The 26,589-nt window shown below is 36.7% G+C and overlaps 1 protein-coding gene across 1 annotated transcript in view; it reads right to left on the reverse strand.

The window, feature by feature from the left end:
• UBL3 (ubiquitin like 3) overlaps positions 1-25,063 on the reverse strand; it is a 68,354-nt gene extending 43,291 nt beyond the window's left edge. The window contains exon 1 of the mRNA XM_044249532.1: positions 24,005-25,063. Within this exon, the coding sequence (XP_044105467.1) occupies positions 24,005-24,031 (27 nt within the window). The 5' untranslated portion in view covers positions 24,032-25,063. The remainder of the gene's footprint in view (positions 1-24,004) is intronic.
• Between the last annotated feature and the right edge of the window lie 1,526 nt (positions 25,064-26,589).

A 26,589-nucleotide genomic window follows, 5' to 3' on the forward strand; every position in this document is an offset into this window, starting at 1 on the left:
ACTTAAGCCATTTTGGGCTTGTTCTCACATTTCAGTCACTGCTTTAGTACCTCACCCACCTTGGGGGTAGAGATATAGGGCTATGATGAAAAGGCTAGTTGCAGTGATGGGAACGAGAGAAGAGAGTCAAGGGAGTCACAAGAAGGGGCCATAAACAAAACAGTTCAAATGTATTAGGATAAGGTTTCTAGAGGTTTTTAATTTTTTAAATGTCAATCTGTGGTACAACTCTAAAAGCGGAAAGTAATCAGAGAAAAAAATAATCTCTAGTCAACAGAAGATCAATTTTGTTAAATTCACAAGTACATGTGGCCAATCCCTACTCCAGTCCAGAAATGGATCAAGGTTTTGAGAGATGGGAAAGCAGGAGCCTGGTAAATGGCAACCAGACATAAAGAACTGCTTTCTCTGTAAGCCAAGAATTCCAAATTAAATTTGATTCAGAGAATTTTTTAAACACTTGCTTTTATTCAGTTTAAAGTTACACAAAAAATAACTTCTAGTTTGAGCTGTTTAGAAACATTTATATTTAGCTCTCCATTAACCCTTAACTGCATCAAAGAGTGAAAAAAGGAAGTTAAGCAGAAAAAGCGAAGAATTAAGAATACAGCCATATTTTACCTCTAGTTCACATACATTCACAAGCTTTTTAATTCATGATTAAGAAGTCTAATTTTAGACTGACCAAAAGTAAAAAAGATACCATCATGCTCATCCTCCACTCAGGAAGAGAAAGTTAATAGTATCTGGAAAGCCTTCAAACCACAGGAATTCAGGGACACTTACCATCAATTATTTAAATAAATACTAATCTATTAGAGTGCAAAGGAAAAAGAGAACAAACTATTTAGGTCACTTGACCAGAGGTAAAAATACTATTTATTTTCTTCCTTTTCCTCTCAATAAAAAAGGAAGACAGCAACCTAATGATTTCCCAAACTAAAGCCAATCAATCATCAGAAAGAAATTTCTCTGTTCCAGAACTATTTCTAAATCTTGTGGCAATTTCTTTAGCCTTTCAAAAAGCTTGTTACTTTAAAAGAAAAAAAAAAAAACCTACTTTACAAAATACGTATATCACAAATTTGTATGTGCTTGACATTACTGGCCAATGTATATATTCTGACAGTAAAGTCAAAATACTTTTTTTTTTACTTCTTTCTGATGTACAATAGAAAAACTGAGAACTCTAAGAATATCATCCAAAGTGGGATTTAAAAAGAACTTTCCTATGGATTTTCTATTTCTCAATGTTCATAAGACAAAAACCATTTTAATGCTAAACACGTTTTGCAATGTTAATTTTTCAGCATTTTCAGGTAAAAGGTAGCATAAAAACTTACCTTTATGTTTTATATCGGTAATATTTAGTAATATTAGGTAGTTACTGCTAATTCTAAACCTGTGATGAGTATTGTGGTAGTTTCTAAAGAGTCATTATCCTATATCATATATGATATAATATCACACATAATTTTGGTATTTGTTTCAAAATAATCCAGGAGGAGCAACTAGAGTAGGTTTACAGATGATACATTATTGACCATTAGCTGCTAATTGTTGAAGTTGGGACATGGATACAGGTGGTTTCATCATATTATTCTATTTCTCTCAATGTTCTAATCTTAAATAGTTGGGTCAAACTGTACAACTGATCACTTAGCTCTGGGACAGAAAATGTGCAGTCAGTGTAAGATTGAAGAGGAAAGGCCAAGCAAGACTAACTATTTTGTTGAAGTGTGTATCCATTCCAGAAGTCCTGGAATAAAGAAACATGGTTATAGTTCAAAAGAAACACAGCCACCTGTGAACACAAGTTTTTGCCAAGTCCATAAACTAAGGAGATGGTTTTAATAGGACCAAGAATTTGGAAAAAATTAAGCCACCTATTCATGGAATTAGAAGACCTGATATAATAGTTACATTTTCTGTAACCAATCCCGGATACCTACTGCTTACTTATAATAATAAATTAAAATACCAGGGTACTGCAAATTAAGTAGATTTCTTTTTTTAGAGCAGTTTTCTAAAGTAAAATGTGCTTTTCATTCCACCAGAACAGACATCACTTTAAAGGGGCGGGGGGGAGGAGTTAGGAGAGAAATGTATTAACAATTTAGAGAGAAACAATTTAGAAAGAATCCAAACCCCTCAAAAGAAGGAGCAACATTTATTAATGTTAAAGGCGAATTAAAAGACCAGAGACTTAAAAACAAAACAAAAAAAAGGCCAGAGACTTCCATTACAAGGAAGGACAATCATCCCCTTCCCCTACCCCCTTCCCCCCAGATTTTCCTATAGACAACTGCAAGGATGAAATATCAACCACTTTGGAAATATGAAAGATCTGACGAATAAACTTAATAGAATGATTCATGGTGTTTGGATAAGCTTAACAATGTCTCTTAACTTACAGTACTTCAAACACATGGAAGTAGCATCTTTAATAAAGATCCTCGTTTTAGTGTAGGGACTCAGCAACAAAGATGTACCAGAGACCAGCAGCATCTGAGGGGTCCTCAGACTTTTTATAGTAACATAAAATGAATTTTAGGCTACTCCCAGATTCCTTGCAGTCCTGGAGTTTATTGTACAATCATGGTTCCTACATTTAAAGTGGTATTAGACGTTTTAAAACATTATATTAAAGGGTTTGTTGTTGTTGTTGTTGTTTTCTTGAGTTTTTTCCAAGCTACTTTTGTTCTTCCAACCTAAAAAAATCAACTGTGGACATTGTTCAAATCAACACGTTAGGTTACAACCATGCTAAAAACAGTAAACTGCATGTTAAAGATAATAAAGTCAGAGGGTATGTGCTTCGGTGAGTGCTGTGAAGTGTGTAAACCTGGCGATTCACAGACCTGTACCCCTGGGGATTAAAATATATGTTTATAAAAAATAAAAAATTTTAAATAAATAAAAAAAAGATAATAAAGTCAGCCCTTTAGCTTTGTAAATTTAACTGCATACTACAGATATTAAAGTCAATCCTTTAGCTTTTTTGCTATTATTCGCTGAATCAATGCTGCCATATTGCTCTGTAATATTACCACATGCATACATAAAATGAACTGCTGCATTTCTAATATATGTAGTATTTAATAATATAGCACAACTTCCCAGAAACCCAGAGATGTTACATTGTTACATAATAGGCTCTAGAAACAGAAGGACTGGGTCTGAATCCTGACTCCTTCAGATACAAGCAAATTACATAATTTCTCCATGTTTCAGTTTCCTTATCTGTAAAATGGGGGTAACAGCAATACCCCGCTCATGACACTGTTAGGGAAATGTTATTGAATTAATACATGTGTGATGCACTTAGAACAGTGCCCATCTGGCCACTCAGTATGTGCTAATCTAAACTGTCTTTACATATTGAAAATAACATAAATCAGACAAGAAGGCTTAAGCTCCAAAAGACTGAAATCTGAGCAAAGTTTCAATATATCTGAGGCCTGTGTGCTTTTTAAACCTATTATTTGCAGATGACGTATCTGACTTATTACACTAAATTCATCACAGAGATAAAGAAAATACTTTCCTCATGACATAGCAAAGCTGCACACATACCAGGACTGAGTTTATGTTTACTATTTACAGTTCTACTATGCCATTTCACAGTAATCACAGTTTTTGGGTAACTAATCAAATTGCTTAGAAAGCCATTCTGCAAGTTTATTAGGTAGACCTAACTTTAAAACCTTTCATATAAATATTGTGCTACTTTAAAACCTTTCAAATAAATATTGTGCTACTACTTCTTTGCAGATCTTAAATTTCACCTGGAACTTAAAGGTTCTGTTCTTCCCAAAAGAACATGCTAACTTCTTTGAATTTTCTACCATCTTTCTTGTTCATTCTTTAATCATTGAATGTATCCTTTATTTCCTGAATATATATTCCACAGATAGTAAGGTTTGGTATGCCAATTTTACTTCCTTAATATTTCTCTAGTACAAGGCCACACAAAAACTTTAACTTTCTTTAAACTTGCTTTTGGTTAATGGTACTGTACTGACATAATAAAGAAATACATAATCTGAATTACCTGATTGCACAAAAATTCCCCAAACAGAATCATTAACAAACATGCTCTTTAGGAATTTAGATGTAACCAAAAGTATTTTATAAGTGTCACCAGGTGACTGCAACTGGTCTTTTTAAAGCCTTTTGTTAAATTACTTCAGTTAGAAGATGTAGAAATCCCTCACTCAGGACTACTGAGAAACAGTGCGGATGTTACTGATTTTGATCTAACTAACAATACCACCACTGGAATACACTGCCTTGGCTGAATATATCTGGCAAGTAACGTAGCTCATAACTGGCAGAAACTAAACCCAGTAAGTCATAATCTTTATACAAATGTCATTTCTAAAAAGTAAACACAATGTATAAATTTTGTAAAGCATACATTTAGAATTTGTTTTCACTTTATTTTTGACAAGTGGACAGTAAATAAACTATAACAAAATTCAAAGTATAGGATTGTTTTTAAAAAAATCTTGTGTAGGGGCATCTGGGTGGCTCAGTGGGTTAAGCCTCTGCCTTCGGCTCAGGTCATGATCTCGGGATCCTGGGACTGAGCCCCATATTGGGCTCTCTGCTCAGCAGGGAGCCTGCTTTCCTCCCTCTCTCTCTGCCTGCCTCTCTGCCTACTTGCGATCTCTGTCTGTCAAATAAATAAATAAAATCTTAAAAAAAAAAAAAAAAATCTTGTGTAGATGCGCCTGGGTGGCTCAGTGGGTTAAAGCCTCTGCCTTCGACTCAGGTCATGATTCCAGGGTCCTGGGATCGAGCCCCGCATAGGGCTCTCTGCTCAGCGGGGAGCCTGCTTCCTCCTCTCTCTTTGCCTGCCTTTCTGCCCACTTGTGATCTCTGTCTGTCAAATAAATAAATAAAATCTTAAAAAAAAAAAATCTTGTGTACTATAAAGACATATATATATAGATATTATCATATACCATATATGTATTTCCAAACTAGAAATAGGATAAAGCAAAGTACTAACTGGAGGGGGTTTAAAAAAAAAAAAAAGAAAGAAAAGAAAGTTGAGTCCTTTGGTGAGATCAGAAAGCCATTAAATAAGCATTTCTGCAAATCTCAACTATAAATAAACTCGAACTCCTCCTTTTGATTCTACTAAAGTACTCTGGTTTAGGTTAAGTTTTGCTTTGATTTGATGTTACGGAAATTACTGAATTAAAATTAGCAAAATGTTTTCAGACACTTTCATATTAGACTCTACAGAATGCCCACAAAGACTGCATTTTAAAAGAAAGTAATGGTATACATATGATGTGTTATAAAGAAACTTACTTTATTCTTTGTACAAACTCATAGACTTACAGGTTTTTTTAACAAGTCAATATAAACTGCCTACACATAGTTAAATTTGATCTTTAAGACCTCTCCAAATCAGAACACTCTAAAATGAATCATCAACTGCATACACACACACACCACATGCAAAAAGGCTAGAGGGTAGAAAGCAAAAACATTAAGCATTCGTACTAAGTAATGGTTTATAAATGGCATTTTCTTTAAAATGTTTTCTTTTTTACAAGTTTTACAATAATTCTCCTGCTTTCTAATTAGGTATAAAATTAGAATAAGACAATAATAAAACAATGAAATTCAGATTTGTAAATAAAAACACACTAAATAAACAGATTATGGCCAAAAAATGGCAAAATAAGACAAACCAGATAAATACTTCTCTTTAGAAAACACTGGTCAGGTAAATGAAGAGATCACAGAAAGGGGGTGCTTGGGTGGCTCAGTCAGTTAAGTGTCAGACTCTTGATTTCCACTCAGATCAGGATCTCAAGGTCCTGGGATAGAGCTTGGCATTGGGCTCTGAGCTGTGCTCAGTGCCCTCAGCAGGGAGTCTGCTTGGGATTCTCTCTCCCCGCTACCTCCACTCCTCCCCTATGCGCGCATGCATGCACTTTCTCTCTCTAAAATAATTAAATATATCTTATTAAAAAAGAGATCACAGAAAGGATAAATACCATTTCATTTTACTATGAAAGATGTTATATTCATTTACTACTGAGTGACAAGCTCATTAACCTACTCGATAATGCGTAATTATGATTACCTTTCCTTCTAAATAGTTTATTTAAAAAAAGAGATGTTAACAAAACAAGGACGGTCAAATTAGGAAAGTTATTCTTTAGCTAAAATTAATATACTGTGCTGTTTTCAAATAGAATGGAAGTGGCGGACACTATTCTTCTTGCCACTTTACTATCTGATGTACCCATTCTCAGACATCTCTTTTGCACTTGTGACTGTATCTGGTGCATTTCCCAGGTAACTGTAACTTACATAAGTTAGTCAAGTCACCTGGGAAACAAGAAAGCAGTTTTAAAATTTCAGGGCAGACTGCTCTCCCCTGCGTCCAACAGGAATGGCTACTTGAACTATTCTAGAAGACTTCAGCTGTATAGGTAGTGGTTCTAATTGAGTAACAAAGACTTGAAAAATGACTCATGTCTTGGCCTAACTTGAAAATAAAAATACAATACGCTTACATCTGCACTATGTACAACCTAAGAGTGACTTCGTCTCTACTTTAGAATAAAGATATGTAGGAAAAATATTTTCCTCATTTTTTCCCCTTGGTTGCCTAAGTCTCAAAGGAGTGATGCAGACAACACTTTGGGAAATGAAAGAGCCATTTGCTTGCTTCCTATGCCAGCTGGAATGTGAAAGCACCCCTAAGAGGCAAGATGCCCCAATTTTTAGCAAAACGGTCTTTCTCTGGGTATGGAAAATTAACAACAACAACAAAAAAAAAAACCACTAACCACTATCTCTTAGTAAACCCTGCATCAAAGCATGAACTGAATGATCACTACTGAAACAACAGCCCTAGTATTAGGTAATGGAGAAATTCACCTGTACAGGATTAAAAAGAATCAATTTTAGAGCAAAAAGTACTATTAATGCCTATCCAGATTCTACACTAGCAACGCAAAACATTTTGACAGAAAAGGTTGAGAAAAGGTAGCTATGGGACACAGAAACTAAAAAATAGTACTGACTTCAAAAAGAGTGACCATAATGAATCCTTCTACGCCTAGCACTTCAATATGGAAGAATTACAAGGAAAACACTGTTTAAACCACAGTAAAATACTTGACGATGAGTTAAGATCCATTTAGCCTTCACCACATTACCCCAAATGGACTTCAATTAGTCCTTATTCTTCACCTCCTTGCAATATCTGCTGTAGCCCACCACTATTCCTCTTTGAGTTTTCCCTTGCATGGCTTTCACAATAATGAAACTTAGAAAAAATTTTTTCCCTTAACTCTATTCCTGTTCTCATTTTTAAATTCTCCTATCTCTAAATGGAGGCACTGTACTTTTGGGCTGTCCCACCTCCCCCTTGACGAATTCATGTAATGTCATATTGATAGGATTTTTTCTTCAGTTGAATGTGCACACTAATTTATATTTTCAGCCCTCTCTTCTTTCCTGAGGGCTAATTTCACATTCTTACTGGGGTTAAAGAGAGGTCAAAGACAACTCCTAGGTTCCTACACTATTTGCTCTTTTTAAAGAGAATGCTATAAGCTTGATTACATGTCTTTCTATGCCACTTAGACTAACACCCAAAAAGCTAAAAGAGAGGCTGATGACAGTATACATAATGAGAACAGCAAAAAATTAATGCTGACACCAAGAGAACAGAAAAATCACACACAAAAAATAAAACCAAACGCTCAGTAATTTGGGACCATTTGGAAGATAAACCAAAAACCCAGTGATCTTTTTAACCCACTGAGAGAATTAATTACATAAACCATATATAACTGCACTGTCCAATGCAGTACCCATTAGCCACACATAGCTATTTACATTTAAGTTAATTAAAATGAAATTTAAAAATTTAGTTCCTGAGTCACACCAGCCACTTTGCAAGTGCTCAAAAGCCACATGCAGCCAGTAGCAATCTTACTGGACAGCATAAATATTTTGATCAATGCAGAAAATTCTACTGGACAAACCTGCAGTGCTAATTCAACATTCACTGAGTATTCTCTATATAACAGGCACTGTGCTAGGTACAGGAGTATATAGAGAGATGAGTAAGATAAGGCTCCTCCGGGCCCTCAAAAAGCAGATCACCCATATAGCAGAAGAAGCAGCTAAAAATATTTATAAGTACTAGCATAGAGGTAATAAGATTAATTCCAGCCCAATTAACTAGGATTCCAATGCTTTCACCTAGCACTTCTGTAGGCCTTGTTCGTCTGCTGGTATGATGGTACTCCAAGAAATGCTAAGACTCATCAGTACCTAGAAATCTCTGGGTTCAGAACCAGAGATGCTAAGCCCTAACCAGGATGTAAGCCCCATCTCTCTGGACTTGGTGCTTTACACTGCCGCCAACACTTGATGGAAAAAAATCCGTCCTGCTACTCTAATTCCCCGGTCCCTCCTAGAAGGCAGCTTTGCCTCAACTGTCACTTGGTTTGGAGCCTCCAGCATGTGCTATACTTAGGGTGACTGAGTGGCTGACAAAGTTTTAAGATATTACCAAAGAATTAGCCCTGCAATTGAGAACAAGTCTCAGGTACAAATGGTTTGGTAAAGAAAGAGAAACCTATGCAAGGTTCAGAGAGAGAAGCATAAAAGTTAACAGAAAGATGTGTGTCAAGCAAGGGGTTCATCACAACACAAAGGGGTAAAAGCAAGAGATGAAGATGGATGGAAGGCAACTGCTAAGAGCCTTAATGCTACCACCTAAGGAGTCTGGCCAGGATTGGCCTATAAGTGACAGCCAGCCATTAGTAAGAGGAATAGTCCAAGGACGAGATCTGTATTCTCAAAAGACAAACATGAGTGAAAGGTGGATAGCAGTGGATAAAGGGGACCAATGTCTGAATGAAGACTTGGTTGAAGGTGGTGGGAGATACTTTAGAGGAAACAGACTTGGGATACACTAGATAAAATTGATCAGCTCTAACTACTGACAGAATCTATCTGGCACAAAGGACTCCAATAAATGTTTGTTGCAAAAAAAAAGTTGTGAGGAAGGTAATAATCAGCTCACACAGAAGGAAAATAAACAAAAACCACTTTTTGTTTTGTGAGAAACACAAAAATTTAAGGTAAAGACTGGCAGAAGAAACAGTGAGACAAACAAATAACAAAGAAATCATGAGGCAGTATTCCCACAGCCTGGAATATGACTTCTTAAGATAACTGAATGGCTTGTTCCCCATCTCCTTCAGATCCATATAAAAATGTCATTATCCTAGTGAGCTCTTCCCTGAACACAGTATTTAAAACTAGCCAAGACAGGCATACTCTCCTAGCATTCTCTAACCCCCTTTCCTGCTTTATTTTTCTCTGTAGTACTTACCAACACCTATTATACTCTACTTTTTACTTACTTGTTTAATGTCGTCTCCCTACTACTTAAATGTAAGCTCCATTAGGAGAGGAACTTTGTTTCATTCACCACTGTACACCAAAGCCTAAAACAGTGCCTGGCATATAGCATTTGCTCAACAAATACTTGCTGATTGAGTGAATAATGCAAATACATAAAAAGGGCAGGATTATTATATCAGACTAATAAATATAGATATAAAATGATACCTATAACAGAAATTTTATTATTTTGAGCATTTTAAAAAATCTGTATAACTGAATAGTCCTTTAAGTAAAAAAGACAAAATGTTTTCTTTAAATACGTGCTTAATATATTTAAATATATGTAATTGATTGTAACAGTCTATTTACAGTCATAAAATGAGAGATTTTATAGCTTGAAAAATCATTCACCATACTTGATAGCCGCAAAAATCATTCGTTAAGTAAAGGCAAGAAGCTGAAGTTAAAATACCAGAATATTTGTATAATCACAGAAATTAGCATTAAGACATAGTAAAGAGGATATGCTATAAGTAAGGTAATAAAGGTCCAAAAGTTAGAGAAGTAAAAAACAATCCAAGAACACAAAAAGCCCACCTAGCTGGTAGCTTCAGGAAAATTACCAAAATCTTAAATCCCACTTTCCTTATGAATAAAATAACACTAACACTAGAACCTACCTACCTAATGGGCTTGTTCTGAAAATTTTCTTAGAGGATTAAACCTCTCAAGTAATAAGCTTTGTACAGTGCCTATAAGAGTCATGTATTCCTTTAATACACAACTATTCACAAAGAACTTACTATACAAAAGGAACCATACTAGATAATAGCTATAGTGACAAACGAAAGATAACGTATTTACTCTCACAGACTCTATCTATGGTCTACTGGGAAAGACAAATAAATACAAAGTGTGACAAGTTCTATGGAGGACACTAATGAGTCCAGAGGCATAAACCCAGAGAGCAAGGTCCTTCAACTTTAGATATGGTCAGGAAGTATCTCTGTGGACAGAAAAAATAAGAAGGCATTAGCCATATAGAGAGGGCACAGAAGTATACTAATAAGTGTTGCAAGCACAGGGATTAAAATATATAAAGACTCAGCCTAGCTGTGGAAAAGAGCCTGGAGCTTATTTGAGGAACTGGGAGGAACTGAGTATTACTGAAGCCTCATAAGTCAAATAAGAGAAGATCTCAGGGACAGGAAAGAGCCAGATGATGACTCTGAAGGACCATGGTAAGGTTTTGTGACTTTATTCTATGGGAATTTATTCTTCAATGGAAAGCTGCTGAAGTTTTCTGTTTTTCGGAGGGGAAAGATAATGCAATTCATGTCTTATAAACATCACTAAAGCTATTTTTGGAAATGTATTTGGGGAATGTGAATAGAAATGGAAGAATGAGTTCTAAGACTAATGCGGTAGTCCAGGAGAAAGAGATGATGCTTGCACCAGAGTAGTGGTATGGAGACAAAGAGCGTTGACGGATTCCAGATATATTTTGTAATGGACTAGATCTAAGGATAAGGGAAAGGGAGGATTCAGATGATTCTTAGATGTCTGACTTAAAGCAACTGCTTGGCTGATGGTGGCATAGTAAGTAACATACATTAAGTATTTAATTAATTGTAGCTATTCTTTGCCACTTTTATTCTAAATAAAAGAGAGATCTAACTGGTGAGTGTATAGCCAAAATTCCCCCCCAAAAAGAAAAAAAAGCAATTAGTCAAGCTATGAGGGAACAGCAATATCAATCATATTGCCCACTGAAAACTATAAAAAACAGCAAAATACAAAACAAGCAAACCCAGCTATTTGTAGACATAGAAAGACAATCAAGAGAACCAGGACATTAGGAGCCAAGAGCCCAGAGAGAAGGAAAACACGCTGAGATCTCTACTTTTTCCCCTTGGGTTATTTGCCAGCTATCAGTACAGGACATAAAGGCCAAGCAGATAGCAACATCCTGGAGTGGGCATCAGTTTCAGTGGACTAGGAAGACAGAAACTGGAATTCTGTACTTCCAAGGTAGCCAGGAATTGAGAATCTCAGATAAAATAGAATTTCAAAGAACAAGCCCAACATTCTGCTCAGTTTTTGCCTCCCAGAAATGTGCTGAATCATAAACAACATGGACTAAAATACAGGAAAACCCAGCAAAAAGACTAAAAGAGACTAAAAACTTAAGCAGGCCTTTCATCAGCCTCGCAATACAGGTGACCCTTGAACAACATAGGGGTCGGGTGCTGATCTCTGAGCAGTCAAAAATCTGTATATAACTTCTGACTTCCCAAAAACTTTACTAATAGCCTGTTGACTTGAAGCTTTACCAATAATTTTTAAGTTAACAGTATTATGTATGTATTCAAACAAATAAAGTAAGCCAGAGAAAAGAAAATGTTATTAAGAAAATCACAGGAAGAAAAAATACATATGTGTAAATGGAACTATGCAGCTCAAACCTGTGTTGTTCCAGGGTGCACTGTACCTAAAATTGCCAAGGCTAATCAAAAAAGAAGCATCTTGGTAATTACTCCAAACTTTCAAGTGAGACCATAGAAGGGCTATGTACTTCAAGACTATTTGAATTTCCTGATGGCCCGGAATTCAGCCTCATGTCATATCAAACACTGGTGAATCAAAGTGACCTATGTTTTTCTAACTGCCTGCCAGAGAATATTAAAGCCTACCTGGAGAAAGATAACATCATTCAGATCCTCTATAATTTTTCATCACAATGTTAATAAAACATTACCAGGTGTCCTACAAAAAAGAATCAAATGATCAAAAACCAGGCAAGAGAAATAGGCTCACAGGTAATCTAGGTATCAGAGTCATCAAACAGGAACATTACAATGATTAATGCACTCAAGAAAACTGATGAAAATGTTGTGAGAACTTAAGCCTTTGTCAATTTTGGGCCTGAAATACAAAATACAAATCTGAAATCAAGAACTCAATAATTGGGTATAACTGGACATTAGACAGAGAAGATATGCTAAGTTGAAATAAGTAAAAAATATCCAAACTAACACAGAGAAGGGGTGGGAGCAGAAACTATGAAATGACCTAACATACATATAACTATAGTCTCAGAAGGAAAGGAGAGAACTGGATAGAAACAATATTTAAAGAATACCAGCTAAGAAAACGCCCAAAGAAACAAAAGATAACAAGCCATAGACTCAACATGCTCTACAAACTCTACAAATAATTACAATAAGTCACACATAAGCATACAATAGTAAAATTGCTGAAAACCAAAGACAAAGATAAAATCTAAAACACAGTCAAAGGAAAACACGTTACCCTCAAAGAAGCAACAGTAAAACCAAAAGCTGACTTAACAGAAACAGTGGGAGCCAGAAGTCATAAAATAACTTGAAGGTGCAGAAAGAAAAGACCCCTTAAAAATGAAGGTAAAATAAATACATTTTTAAAGCATATGAAGACAGAGAATTTATCACCAGAAGACCTGCACTCAAAGTACTACTAAAGTTCCTTATATCAAAGGAAAATGACCCAGAAGTAAATACAGTAAAACAGAAAGAAATGGGGGCACCCGGCTGGCTCAGTGGGTTAGGCCTCTGCCTTCAGCTCAGGTCATGATCTCAGGGTTCTGGGACTGAGCCCCGTGTGGGGCTCTCTGCTCAGCGGGGAGCCTGCTTCACCCTCCCCCTCTGTCTGCCTCTCTGCCTACTTGTGACTTCTCTCTCTGTCAAATAAATAAATAAAATATTAAAAACAAAACAAAACAAAAAAACCAGGAAGAAATGAAGGCTTCCAAAACGGTAAATGTAAGGATAAAGTGAAATGAGTAATGGCTATTTTAATAACAACATTGTTATTACTACTGCTACTACTAGTGTTACTATTATCTCAACAGCAACCATAATGACATCTTTGGAGGTTTAAACTAAAACCAAGCATGGAAGAGAGAAATGGGATTCAAGTATTTAAGGCCTTTGCATTTTCCTGGAAATGGTAAAGGAAGTAACTGATGGCAGACTCAAGCTAAAGATGTAAATTGCAAACTTAAAGTTACCCATAAGGAAATAATAAAAGAATTTATAACAACAAGCTAAGAGCCAGGATATGAGGGGGAAAAAAGTTTGATTAATCCAAAAGAAAGCAAGAAATGAGGGAGGATGTTAAAACAAATGACAGTACAAGTAAAAAACAAATTGTAAAATGGTCAACTTAAGCCCCCAAAATGTATTAAGGCAATTAAATGTAGAACAACAGATTATCAAGTTTAATAAGAAACAAAACCCAACTATATGATACTTGAAGAGATTCATCTTCATCTCTAAGGACAAAGAAAGATTTTAACAGGGGAACCTGGGTGGCTCAGTGGGTTAAAGCCTCTGCCTTCGACTCAGGTCATGGTCCCAGGGTCCTGGAATCGAGCCCCGCATCTGGCTCTCTGCTCAGCAGGGAGCCTGCTTCCCCCCTCTCTCTGCCTACTTGTGATCTCTGTCTGTCAAATAAATAAAATCTTTAAAAAAAAAAAAAAAGATTTTAATAAAAAGATGGGAAAAAGCCGAAAGAAAAGCACACTACATCCAAAAAAATAAGTTTTAAGACAAAGATTATTACTAGAGAATGACAGTAACCGGAAGATATAATTGTGTATTTATTTGCAGTCAGTAACTTAGTCTCAAAATATATGAGGCAAAATTTCAGAGAACGAAGAGGACACAGTTGGAGATTTTAATGCACTTCTCTCAATTGAGTGAAAAAAAGAAAAAAGTAGCAATACAGTGGATTTAAACATGATTAATATAATTGACTTAAGTAACACTGAGCACAGCACACTCAAATATTCTAAAACTTGGCCATAAACCAAGTGTCAATTAATTGCACACAAGTAAAATCACAGAATAATCCTAGACCACAGTTGTATTAAACTGGTTATCAACAACAAAAAATATAGCTAGAAAAAAATTCTAAAATGTTTAGATATTATGTAATATATTACTGGATAACCCATGGATCAAAGAAGAAACCACAAAGGTAATTCTAGAATATTCTGAGTTGAGTGATAAATAAAAATATGATGTATCAAACTTGTGAGATCCAGCTAAAGTTGCTGGAAAAGTTGCTTAGAGGGAAATTTCATAGACTTAAATACATACATTTAAAAAAGAAGATAGTTAATGATTTGAGTATCCATCTCAAGAAACTTGAAAAAGAACAGCAAATTCAAAAAAAAAAAAATAGAAAAATGAACTAGAAGAAAGCAAGCTAAAAGCAGAACCAGTTAGAAAATAAAGAACATTATAAATTTGAAAATTAAATTGGCTCTCTGAAAACTGAGCAAGATAAAGAGGAAGCACAAATTATCAATAAGCAGATTTAAAAAGCAGGTATCACTAGATACTATGAACATCAAAATAAATAAATACAAAGCATGTAAAATCATAAACCAAGTTGGAAAATTTAGATAAAATGGACAAATCTCCTGAAAAGTAAAACTTGTCAAAACCGACACAAAAGTAATAGAAACTGTGAATAGTCATATATATATATGAAATAGATTCAACAATCCCACAAGTAAAATCCAGATAGCTTCACCAGTGAATTCTTTCAAACATTTGTGAATGAAATAAAATTAATCTTCACAGTCTTTATTACAAAGAACAAAAACAATTCCCAGCCTATTTTATGAAGACATCATAAGTTTGATAACTAAATCTTTACTAGTCAATCTTTTTGATGAACAAAAATGCACACATTGTAAATGAAATGTAATGAAATGTATTAATAGGATAATGCATAAAAAACAATTTAAGGTTATCCAGAAATTCAAGGATGTTTTAAACTTAATTAATATGTAACTCTCCTCCTCCCCAAATTTTAACACATACTTAACAGAGAGCAACTACATTCCTAAGAATTTTATCCTAAGAAAATAATCAGGGGTGCCTGAGTAGTTCAGTGGATTAAGCGTCAGATCCCTGGTTTTTGCTCAGGTCATGATCTCAGGGTTGCAAGATCCAGCAGAACTGTGGGCTCCATGTTCAGCTGGAAGTCGGCTTGGGATTCCCTCCCTCTTCCTCTGCCCCTCCCCAATGGGCACATGCTCACACTAGCACGCTCTCTTGTCTCTCTCCACCCCCCTCTAAAATAAATAAATAAATCTTAAAAAAAAAAAAAAAAAGAGTCAAGCAAGGCATAGAGTTGTGTTTTAAAATATGCATTACATAGGAAGGCCTGGGTGGCTCAGTGTGTTAAGCCTCTGCCTTTGGTTTGGGTCATGGTTTCAGGGTCCTGGGATCACTGAACCCCACATTGGGCTCCCTGCTCAGTGGGGAGGCTGCTTCCCCCTCTCTCTCTGCTTGCCTCTGCCTACTTGTGATCTCTCTGTCAAATAAATATATAAAATCTTTTAAAAATAAATAAATAAAATATGCACTATATCATTGCTTATAATAGCTTTTAAATGCCCATGGATATGGAATTAGCTAAACAATTTATGTACATCTATCAGAATCAGTTCAAAATTATAATATGGTTCTATACTTATTTGTATGGATAGCTGTTCATGAATACACAACTAAATGAAAAAAGCAGCATATACAAGTAGGAATATTTCTAAGGCAAAAACACTAATTTCATGTAAAAGTGAAAAAAACTGAACATATATCATGAGAACATTTTGTCTAGACACAATGAACTGCCATCTTAATTTAAGTTCATAAACAAAAGATATAATGCCTAACTTAGATAATTTTCATCAGCAGAAAGAACATTTTCTTCTCAAAATCTCGTCATAGAAAATTGCACACATATATATTTTATTTAGACCATAAAAAAATGCTACTGGGTTTGAATCAGTCAATAGAAAATCTGCACCCAAAAAAAAAAAAAAAAAAATCTGCACCATACATAAGTAGTTAGAGTATAAAAACAAAAACAAAATACTCTGAAAGCACTGAACCCATTAAAAATCTGTTAGATATATAAAGCAATAATAGTTTCTACATTAAAAGTGGTACCTTTATAGAAAAAATTCTATTGTACTGTATTTTATTGTATATACATAAGACTCAGAGTTCCAACAAATTTAAACTCCCCTTATTTTAGCAATCAATAAGACAATCCATGCTCATTAAAATCATTCCAACCCAGAGATTACATAGTAGTTGGCGAAGGTATACAAAACAGGTGTCATCTCTACTCTACCAGGCTAGCTCAGACCAGCCAGTGGTGAATGCCTGGGGCAAGGAATCTAAGGTATTCTGCCTCAGGGATTTAGCTCAGGTAGGGTAGGGGGAAAGAACTTCGCCTGTTTATCACTACTGCCATCAGACCCAAATTCCTATCCTGGCTCTGCTTTTTACTAGCTTCTTTGACCTCCTTATCCCCTCTAAACCTAGACTGTGAGAAAGTAAATCTCACCTCTGCTGATAATCACACTGTGGTGTTTCTAAAAGACACAGACAAGGCCAAGAGAAGACCAACAGGCAACAAAAATTTCTCCCATCACCACACTAGAGTTCCAAAATGACTTAGATCTGCCCCAGCCCCCTTCATTTCTCCTGCCTCCTGAACAAAGACCACTGACAGATCCAATTACTAAACCCACCTCCACTTCATGGCCCATAGTCCACAATCCAGAGCTAGTTTCTACTTTGCCTGGTTTCTCCTTAGAATCATTCAGCACAACCCAAACCCTACCCCAAACTTTTCGCATTTCCTGTTACTGAGGCTAGGCAGGGTTTTCTCTGGCATGTGCTCTTCCTCACTACAGCAAGTCATTAACCTTCTTTGTTTCACTACCGCTGCATTCCTGGTGGTCCCCTCCTGGCAGGCACATGCAGCTTCTTTCCCTATATACCAACTGTATTTATCCAGGGTCATGGTGAGGATTAAATAAAATGTTATTGTGTAAAATGCCAAGCAGCTGCCTAGTATAGCAGCAAGTGCACAACAAATACTACCTTCTCTCTCCTATGTGCTCAAAATAAATCTGTACATGTTAATTTTATTTTCTAAATCATCTACCTAGTTCTTCACTATCAAAAACCTACATTTCTGCAAAACAAAACACAGTTAAGAGCCAGAAAGTAAGTCCTTCAAGTAAAGAGAACTCTAAGCAGCCAAAACAGACATGCTTAAGTCCATGAAACAAAGATTATGCACTTTACTATAGGGCAACTCCTGAAAATCCTACTTGGACACCATTTGATGTTTTTAATATACTTTAATAAACTTTGAAAATCTGCCTCCCACACCCATAGCAAATTAGAATTAGCAACTATAAATAGCTAGAGAGGAATAGGTAGGCATACTGACCACACAAAAATGTAACTGTTCAACAAGGCAGGAAACATTAAACCTAAATATCAAGCACAAAAACTTAAAATGCTCAAAAATCTGAACTCATCTTATACAATGGCTTCTAAATTTTGTCTTATTATTTTTTTAAATAATAAAACAATTTAGAGAGAGAGAAGTACATATGTAGGGGGGTGGTGCGCAGAGGGAGAGTGAAAGAGCATCTCAAGCAGACACTGGGTTGAGTGGGGAGCTTGACATGCGTTTTGACCTCAAGACCCTAAGATCATGACCTGCGCTGAAATCAAGAGTCAGACGCTTAACTGACTGAGCCACCCAGGTGCGCTTAAATTTTTTTTTTATTGAACATACCAACTATAAAATACTTGAGCATATACCTCTAATACATGTATATTCATTTGTAAATCTTATTTTATATATATTGTAAAACAAATACTAAAACAGAAATTAAAAGATTTTAATATTGTTTTAACTATTAACTATGTTAAATACTAATTTGTTTTGATCTTAAAATCACTAAAAATGCTACTGATATTAACGTTTTAAGTGAGAGCACTATTAGTCAATATGTCTCTTTATTTTTTCAAAATCTTGCTTTCCTAATTTGTGAAGTTCAACGTACTTTGATATTTTAAAAACTGTTGTTTAAGTCATAACTGAAAAACTTGGTTCACAAAGATGCACCGATCTTTACAGAAGAATATGTCACTTACTGTTTTACTAAATTGTGTAACTCTTCTATTCTATCACCAAATATATACAAGTTTTTGTTAAAAGTCAGTTACCAGATGTCAGTGTTATGAAAATTTTATTTTTCCTGATGTCAGATATTTTTGCAAGCTCGGTAGAATGTGTTTCTAGGTTTCTAACAAATGGGTCCAAAGTCCACTGAAATTCTCCGTAAGATTTTTCAACAGACTGGAAATGTCTAAACATGTTTTCAAAATGTTCTCTCTATAACCCTAGTCTCTTCTGAAAAACAGATACTGTCTCACTTATTGATTAAAATGTCAATTTTGCCTTATAGAGACAACTTAGTGTTTGCTTTCTCAACAATATCTGCTAGGTAGCATAATATTGATAGCTTCTTGTCATCATGGAAAATATCAGCGTCTATAATATTCCTCTTTTGTGAAATAAAAATGTGTAATTCAGCTTTGAGTTTTACTTGGTTTTTTTAGCAACTCTTTTAAACACTGACATGAACCTCTGCACCCCATCTCAATTCAAAGTATCACAGATTCTTTTAAAAAGCATTTTTTAAAGTAACTATACAATATACTGTAACAGAAAAACCACAAAAACTTTGAGAAAGTCATGTGCTGCTGTTGGCCTCCACATTACAGAACTCACACAAGTTCCCTCAGCAAACCACACTTGTTGTAACCATCTGAATGTGGACCCAGAAAAGCCTCAAAGCCAATCCATATATTAATACAAAAGCTTAATTCCTCTTTTTGGAGCATAAAATAATAAATAGGAATTCTAATATTTTTATTCTCACATCCCAACTGACTTGCCTCATTCACTTTGTAAATTTTTTGACCCAGTAAAGGGGCATAAAGCTTCACAATCCATATTAAGTGCTCAGGATCTGAAGTTGTAGCTTATAGAATAATCATATGTTACACAGAGAAGTACTCAACGAAGAACATACATTGAACTGAATTAATATTACTCAAATGATGGCTCTAGGTCATCGAAAATAAGGTGCATTATGTGCAGTATATCATGCTCAAGTAAATAGGATAGTAGTCCTATTTGTTAGATTCGGGTGTTTCCAAAATAACCTTCATGAAATCAGAAAATATACTGTTTCAGAATGACACTCCTCAGGGATTCCAGTTACCAGGAATTCTATAGTCACTTTCAGCTTTTCCCCCAGAAGGAGAGGAATTCTTAAAGAATATATTTAGGAAGCATATACTTGAGTTTCCTACAATATATCTACTGTTCCGTATTAAGAAAATTAGAGCCATCAGTAACCAACCACTAATTTAAAAGAATTTCAAGATTTAATATTAAAAATACATTTTCCATATTCAAAGTAGTAACAAGCAGGCATCATACACTTCATATTTAACACCATAATCAGTAGTAGTAATAGGAAACGATATTTACTTTTTTACAATAAAGAGAGTAATGCTCCATGAGTTAAGAAAATCACTCACTGGCTTTTAAATGTCTGTTTTAAAAATCATGGGAAATGTAATATAAGAGAGATATCCATATAAATTTGACACTGTATAAGAAGACTCTCAAACACACTGAGACAAAATGGTTCACACTCGAGGGCTAGAAATGAACTAAAAGCGATCTTCACAGGAGGGGGACATGAGCTGGAACAGGATTTAGAGCCAGAAAGCAAAAGGCATTCAAAGCTGAAGTAAATTGTCTTCTGTTTTCTTAATGAAAACCGTCTAATTCAGAACATAAAATGTAAGACATATTCAAGTAAAACAATTAGAAGAACATGCCATTTGAGATATATTATTTATTAAACTGTTCATTGTCACAAGTTTACATAGGTAAACATAATATCTACCCTTTAGCTTCATAAAACTTCCCCACTTATATTCGAAATAAGAGCTCCAGCAAGAGAAAGAAAAATTAAAAGAAGCTATAAGTAAAGAGAATATCTGGGGCACTAGATCTTAATATATTCTTTCTTCAAAGTTAAAAATTTTCTTTTCTCTGGACTGATTTCTAGCATTACATCGTCCCCTGGCATACTCTACATCTGTCATTTTACTTTAACTTGGAAAAGTGATAAAAGTTCAATTTGAAAGGAAATTCATTTTAGTAATTTCCTGTCCACCAGAGGGCTCCCACATTTCTCCACAAATAAAAGAGATATAACATTACAAAAAAAAAAATCATTAACCAATGAAAAAACTCAAATTTTCATTATCTTACTTAACCCCAGACTAAAAATTGTTGTATCTATTACAATTTCTACATTAATAGCTTAAAAAGATACAGGGCTTTTCTTTGTTTTATGAATTAAACTGTTTCAAATACCAGAATTGCTTTGCTAATATTCTCACACTATCAATTTCTTTTTTATGTAGGGACTTTCAATTTTATAAATATCATAAAATATAATTTTAGTTCAAAACTCTAAACAGTAGCTCAGATGTTTTCTATAATACTCTTATAAATAATTTATTTCTTGATAATTTTCCTAGTCCAGAAAACAAAATCACCACCTTGTCTATCCAGGCTTAGGCCTTACCATTAACAGAAAGAGTAAACATTTTTTCAGAAAACCTATAGTCATTAGCATAATTCGTCCTACAATTATCAACAATGAATACTGCCCCATCATGAATTATGATTTGGGCTGGAAAAAAAAAAATAAAGGAAATGAATCATTTAAATACAATGTACTACAATGATATTCTCTTCAGTATTTTTAAGGGTTTTTTTTTTCCACAAGTAAGTTATTATACTGGAATGCTAGTATATCTTTTGGTTCAAACTCAATCACTTACAGCTAAAGAAAAACCAATATTTTATGCAAGTACACTTATATATAGGACGTATTTACAGAATGTTAATTGCTAAAGTACCAACTGTAAATTTTTTTAAAGAGTATAGCAATCCATTCACTAGAGGTGCCACTCCCCTCCAAAAAGATCAACTTGCTGAATTCAGGTTATAAAAAAAAAAAAGAGAGACTCCTTATGGTAAACACAAGAACTTACTGAATGTTTAGAAACAAATTTGAAATGGGAGTTGTATTTACAAAACAAAAAAAGATGCTAAAAAAATTGGTTTTAAAGTCAGTCACAATCATTGCCATATGAAGACTTTACCAAAAACATCAATTGATTTAGCAATTACTGTAGCTCAACAATGAATTATCTCTAATGAAAAAATGACAGAGGTTATAATTTCACTGCCCCACCTCATCTCCCAACTCGGATTTTCCTATACAAGGACAAGCACCATTAACATGTAAAAGAGCGTAACATTTGTTTCTACATAGCACAGACTGTCACCATTAGAAACTTGAACATTTTACTGCACATTGAAAAAATGTATGCATTCATACTTCCAAGAGTACATATCCTTATCAGTTAGGAGTTACGTTGCAAAAGAAACGTCAGCTTGTGGAGGAGGAGGGGGTAGGGAGGCTAAGGTTGTTCAAGATTCAAAGTGCTGAAATCGTTCTTACTTTAAGTCACAAATGTAAACACAAACTGTCAATTACTGATATGAAGACTTTAACAAAACAAAAAGCATTTAATCAACAACTTTTAACCATATAATGTTATATTTCAAAAAGTGGAGAATTGCAGGCACTTCTCAAATAAAGGTACTTTTTAAGCAAAAATGCGATATAAGTAAGAGTAAATGAAGGCTTAAGAGGTTGTGACATAGAGAAAAAACCTCAAGACTTCCAACAAGTTGAGCAATTCGAAAATGAGACATAAAAAATACTCAGAACAATCTAATCTGAGCTGTAGATTAGACACACTCTGAAACAGCATCATCAGGGCATTATATGTTTATTACATAATACTGCTTTGCCCTTGCATATCACCTTTAATCAAGGGATCTCAAAGCACCACCGAATCAAGGCCTTAAAATACAGTCTAAAACAGAAATAGTTATATTTTATAATTGTACCTATTAATATAACCTTGCCACTACTTCCCATTCCCCTGTTCTGAACATTAGCTTCCCAACCTTCTTCTGACTTGGAAACAGTATTCCCCAAATCATTTCAATTTGTAACTGATGCTACGCACATTCCAGCTTTTCTTCATCACTGGGCCTAAAGAAAGTAGTGGCACTGTTTTAAAGACACAAATCTATTTCATTACAATTTCTATGACAGAATAGAGTGAACATATCTTGCACCACCGGCAATATAAAACGGAGACTTTAGAGAACAAATCTGTGCTGTAAGCGATTAGCCCCCCAAACACTCATCAGACAGGGGAAATAAGATTTTCCAACTCAGTCCACACACCCTTCCAGGCAACTTCAAGAGTGGGGTAGAGGAAACCATGTCCAGCTTATCCTCAGTCGGGCAGGAGACTATTTTCCCATGTGCACACCAGGAGGGAAGGGAAAAACTAAAGGGGCAATTCACGAGTTTGAAGACTCAGGAAGGAGTGTAAGTTGCTGTGTGGCCACACAACAGAACACTGTGGTTCCTATACATTAAAATAGTACATCAAATGGCAAATCAAACGTAAGCAAAACGGCTTTAAACCAAGGTCAAAATATGCCATTTACAGCCAGTTAGGTTTGTTTTTAAGTCTGTAAATGAGGTTCACTCCTACAGAAATTATCTGACGTTTAAAAATTTAATCAGTCAAGTTCAATTTTGTTTTTTCACTGGAATACACCAACACGCAAATGCTAATGTTAACTTCATTTCTTTAGAGATCTTCCTGTTAATTGCATTATGTTTGTCCCTAGGACTGCAAAGTGTAATTTCAACTCACAAATCCACCACCTCCCCTCACTGTAAGCCTACAGGGTTCTGTTAGCCAACAGACTCAGAACATTAACAAACATTAACCTTTAGAAACAGAAAGAAAAGCATCAATAAACAATAGTACTTTTTGTTTCAAGTTCTCAACATTCAAAGATCAAGGCTCAATACTGTGTTTTATTAGCTTTTAAAAGTCCAATGATGTAATACTACTAAATATCTGGTACTAAAAGTCCTGGAAAATCTTAAGTACCAATAGACGGTCAGTCTAGATTTCCGAAAATTCCAAAACATCTCAGTATTTCTGTTGCCATAGTTGTTCACCCAGACATTTCAAAAAGCTCACAGCAAATTCTAGCAGACTTTTTCTGAAGACATACACGTCCGTTTTCTTGAAAACATCGTTTGTCTCCACTGCATTAATGATCTCGTCAGTGTCAAAGAACAAGATTCCAGTTTCCCTGCCTACCTCTGTATATAGTAGGGACACCCGTCCTCAGCTCTGCCTCCTGTCACTGACGTTTTCAGAAGCTTTACAAATGTTCAAAGATTTCTGGCAAAGAGGGAGATATTTTCTCCACTTCGACCTACACTGCCACATTTCCCCTACTTCTCCATTGTCTTTGATGATTTAGAAAACACAGCCAAATGAGAAAAGCCATATTAAAAGCTGTACTTCCTGAGGGGGAACCAGAACCTCCTCCAACTTCTCCAAATCTCCCAGCACCGTGGCTTTTCAAGAGTCCCCTGCAAACCTTCACCCCACGCCTGCATCCTTTCTGATTAAATAAGATTGGAAACCACAATTAAATCAAAGAATGTCGTAACTTATCCTTCACTTACCATATCTGCCGGGACATTACTGGACATCTTGCCGCTTGATATACACCCAGAGATGTTTACCGGGGGCAAAAACAAAAACAAAAAAAACAACAAACAAAAAGGAGAACTCTTCAAGGTACAGCAATCAACCTTAACGATCTTGATTGGTTCGTGATGTGCCTTCCAAAAAATAAGTTATTTCGGAGCCAAATTGCCGGCCTGACCGAGGTTCCGAGCGAAGAGAACAATCCCCAGGAGCTATGTGGCCGAAGCCGGAGAGAACTCCCGGGACGGTAGCCGCGGCAGCAGCAGCAGCAGCCCCCGTCGTCGTCAGCGGCAGCAGCAGCCCCAGGACCGGCCGCACCAGGTAGACCCAGCCGAGTGACACACGGACATGGAGCGGGGTGGGAGGGGGTTAAATCCGCCTTCCTCCTTTCCCAGCCCGGCAGTGATTCACACTTGCTCCCGAGTCAAGTCCTCATTAAGCAGGAGGAAAATGCCCCAGCGTGGATGTACATAGATAACTATGTGGCTACACATGGACGCGTGAGCAGTGAGTGGCTGCCGCGCTGGAGCCGGCGGACGGCGCGGGGAAACAGCTCAACTCGCGCTGCCGGGGCTGGGAGCCGAGCCGCGGAAACCCGCGCTCAAGGGCATTTAACTACTTGGGAGCCGAAGCGAAAGCCCGAGGCGGCGAGCGCGGGGCGCGGGGCGTTCGGGCCGGGTGGGAGACCCCACGGCCCCTTGGGGCTCAGGCCGCGGGCGCCTCCGGGCAGCGTCGGGTCTCCGGGCGCATCGTCTCCGGTTTCTCCGCGCTCCTCTCTTGCCTCCGCCTCCCCCACGCCGCCACCTTCCCCTCCCCTCCGACGCCGACTTCGGCTGGTCCCCGGAAGAGGCCGGGTCCTCCCTTTCCTCAGCCCGGGAATGGTTTCCTCTCGGAGCTTTGTCTCTCCTTCTCCTCCACTTTTCAGTCCCAAACGCCGCAGCCGCCTCCTGTCATCGCCTCTCAAGCCAACATGGCGGCGGCAGCGGCAGCTGCCTGAGCGAGCGCAAGTCGGGGACACGGGGAGAGCACGGCCCCTCCTCACTGCCGCCGCCACCGCCCCCGCCTCTCCTCCCCACTGCTCGGACACCCAGTGCGTCACTACGGAGACCACCCTCGAGCATGATGGGAAGTGTAGTCTACGTCGTGGCGGGGGTGGGGGCGGCCTAACGCGTTCTAGCTGGACTCCTTAGCCACGCCCCTCTTAGCAACAGTTGCTAGGAAAGGAAAGCTTGCTTTAGACCAGCTGCCACCTAGGAGCTGGGTGATACCTGCTACCAGCAGTGCTGTGAGCGTGCGAATTATTTGGAGAAAATCATTCTGCACAGAGAAATTCCCTCATGCGCAATATACACACAGACTGAAAATACGGTTTACCTCCAAGCAGAATCATTCATTTTAATGACAGCACGCTCTCCACATCCTGCAATCTCAAAGCATTTTGTATAGTGATTTCATCTAGGTCTTTTCAACATTACATTTGGAGGATCAGAAGCAATCATTGATTTCCAATAAGGTCATAGAAGTTCAACAGGAACAAGGATCTCATTAAGGAGGGAGAATGTTTGAACATGTGTTTCTTGAAGACCTAGGTCCATAAAGCTACAATCTAGTTAATTGAAATCACCAAAAACTGTATTAGGTACAATAGTATTTCAGGCCAAATCTATATCAGGAAATAGCTGCTACAAACTACATGGGGATTCACCAGTTTACCAGGCTGGCCCCTAAATTCTATGTAACTCAAAATGTAATAATAATAAAAAATCCTACACACCCACAGTGATTAGCACATAGCACAAAATCATACCATTAGTGAGACTATATTTAGATGAAGAATATATCTATTCCAAATTTAGGAACAAAATTCAGAATCCACCAATGTCTATCTGAATCCATATTCAGATCTCGCAGGGCTTTGGCAGAATATTTTAGCAAGGGCAGTCTCAAGACACCTGTATGAGAATGCCAATGGATTTAGACTCTGAAAGCTAACCTACAGCTATGTGACCTCATATGTAAAACAGTCTTGCTGCCTACCTTCCAGGGGTAAGGTAGGAGCAGTTGCAAGGATGAGTTAATGCGTGGGAAATAAATCACTTTGTAAGTAATAATGCATCATTTGATAGGAAATGTTACTACTCATTCATTCAGCAAACACATGATCCAGGCACTCTGCTAGGCACCAGTAAAAATGAATAGTCCAGACACTGTCCTCAGGGAACTTGTTGTCTAGAAACCTATGTCATTCCCCATGGCAGTCTCTCCAGTCAGGTTTTTCTCATTAGGGTGGAAACTCACAGGAGGTTTAGAGTATTTGCTTCTTGAGTAGCCCAGATGGAGACGTTCCAAGCGACCTACATCAGCCTGTGGTGAGTTAGGGTGGTAACCAGGAAGGAGGAGGATAGCTCAAATTCTCAGAGAAACCAGAGGAGAGAAAAAAAGAGAGAAAGAGAGAGAGAGGCCCAAATCTCACAATTAGGCATCAGGACTTGGTGTAGAAATTTCCAGATCTACAGCTACATGATTTTCCATGGCCTCTCATACTTGGTTGCTCATTCCC

The sequence above is a fragment of the Neovison vison genome, chromosome 5 (assembly GCF_020171115.1).
Source record: "Neovison vison isolate M4711 chromosome 5, ASM_NN_V1, whole genome shotgun sequence".
In the NCBI taxonomy this organism is placed as follows: domain Eukaryota; kingdom Metazoa; phylum Chordata; class Mammalia; order Carnivora; family Mustelidae; genus Neogale; species Neogale vison.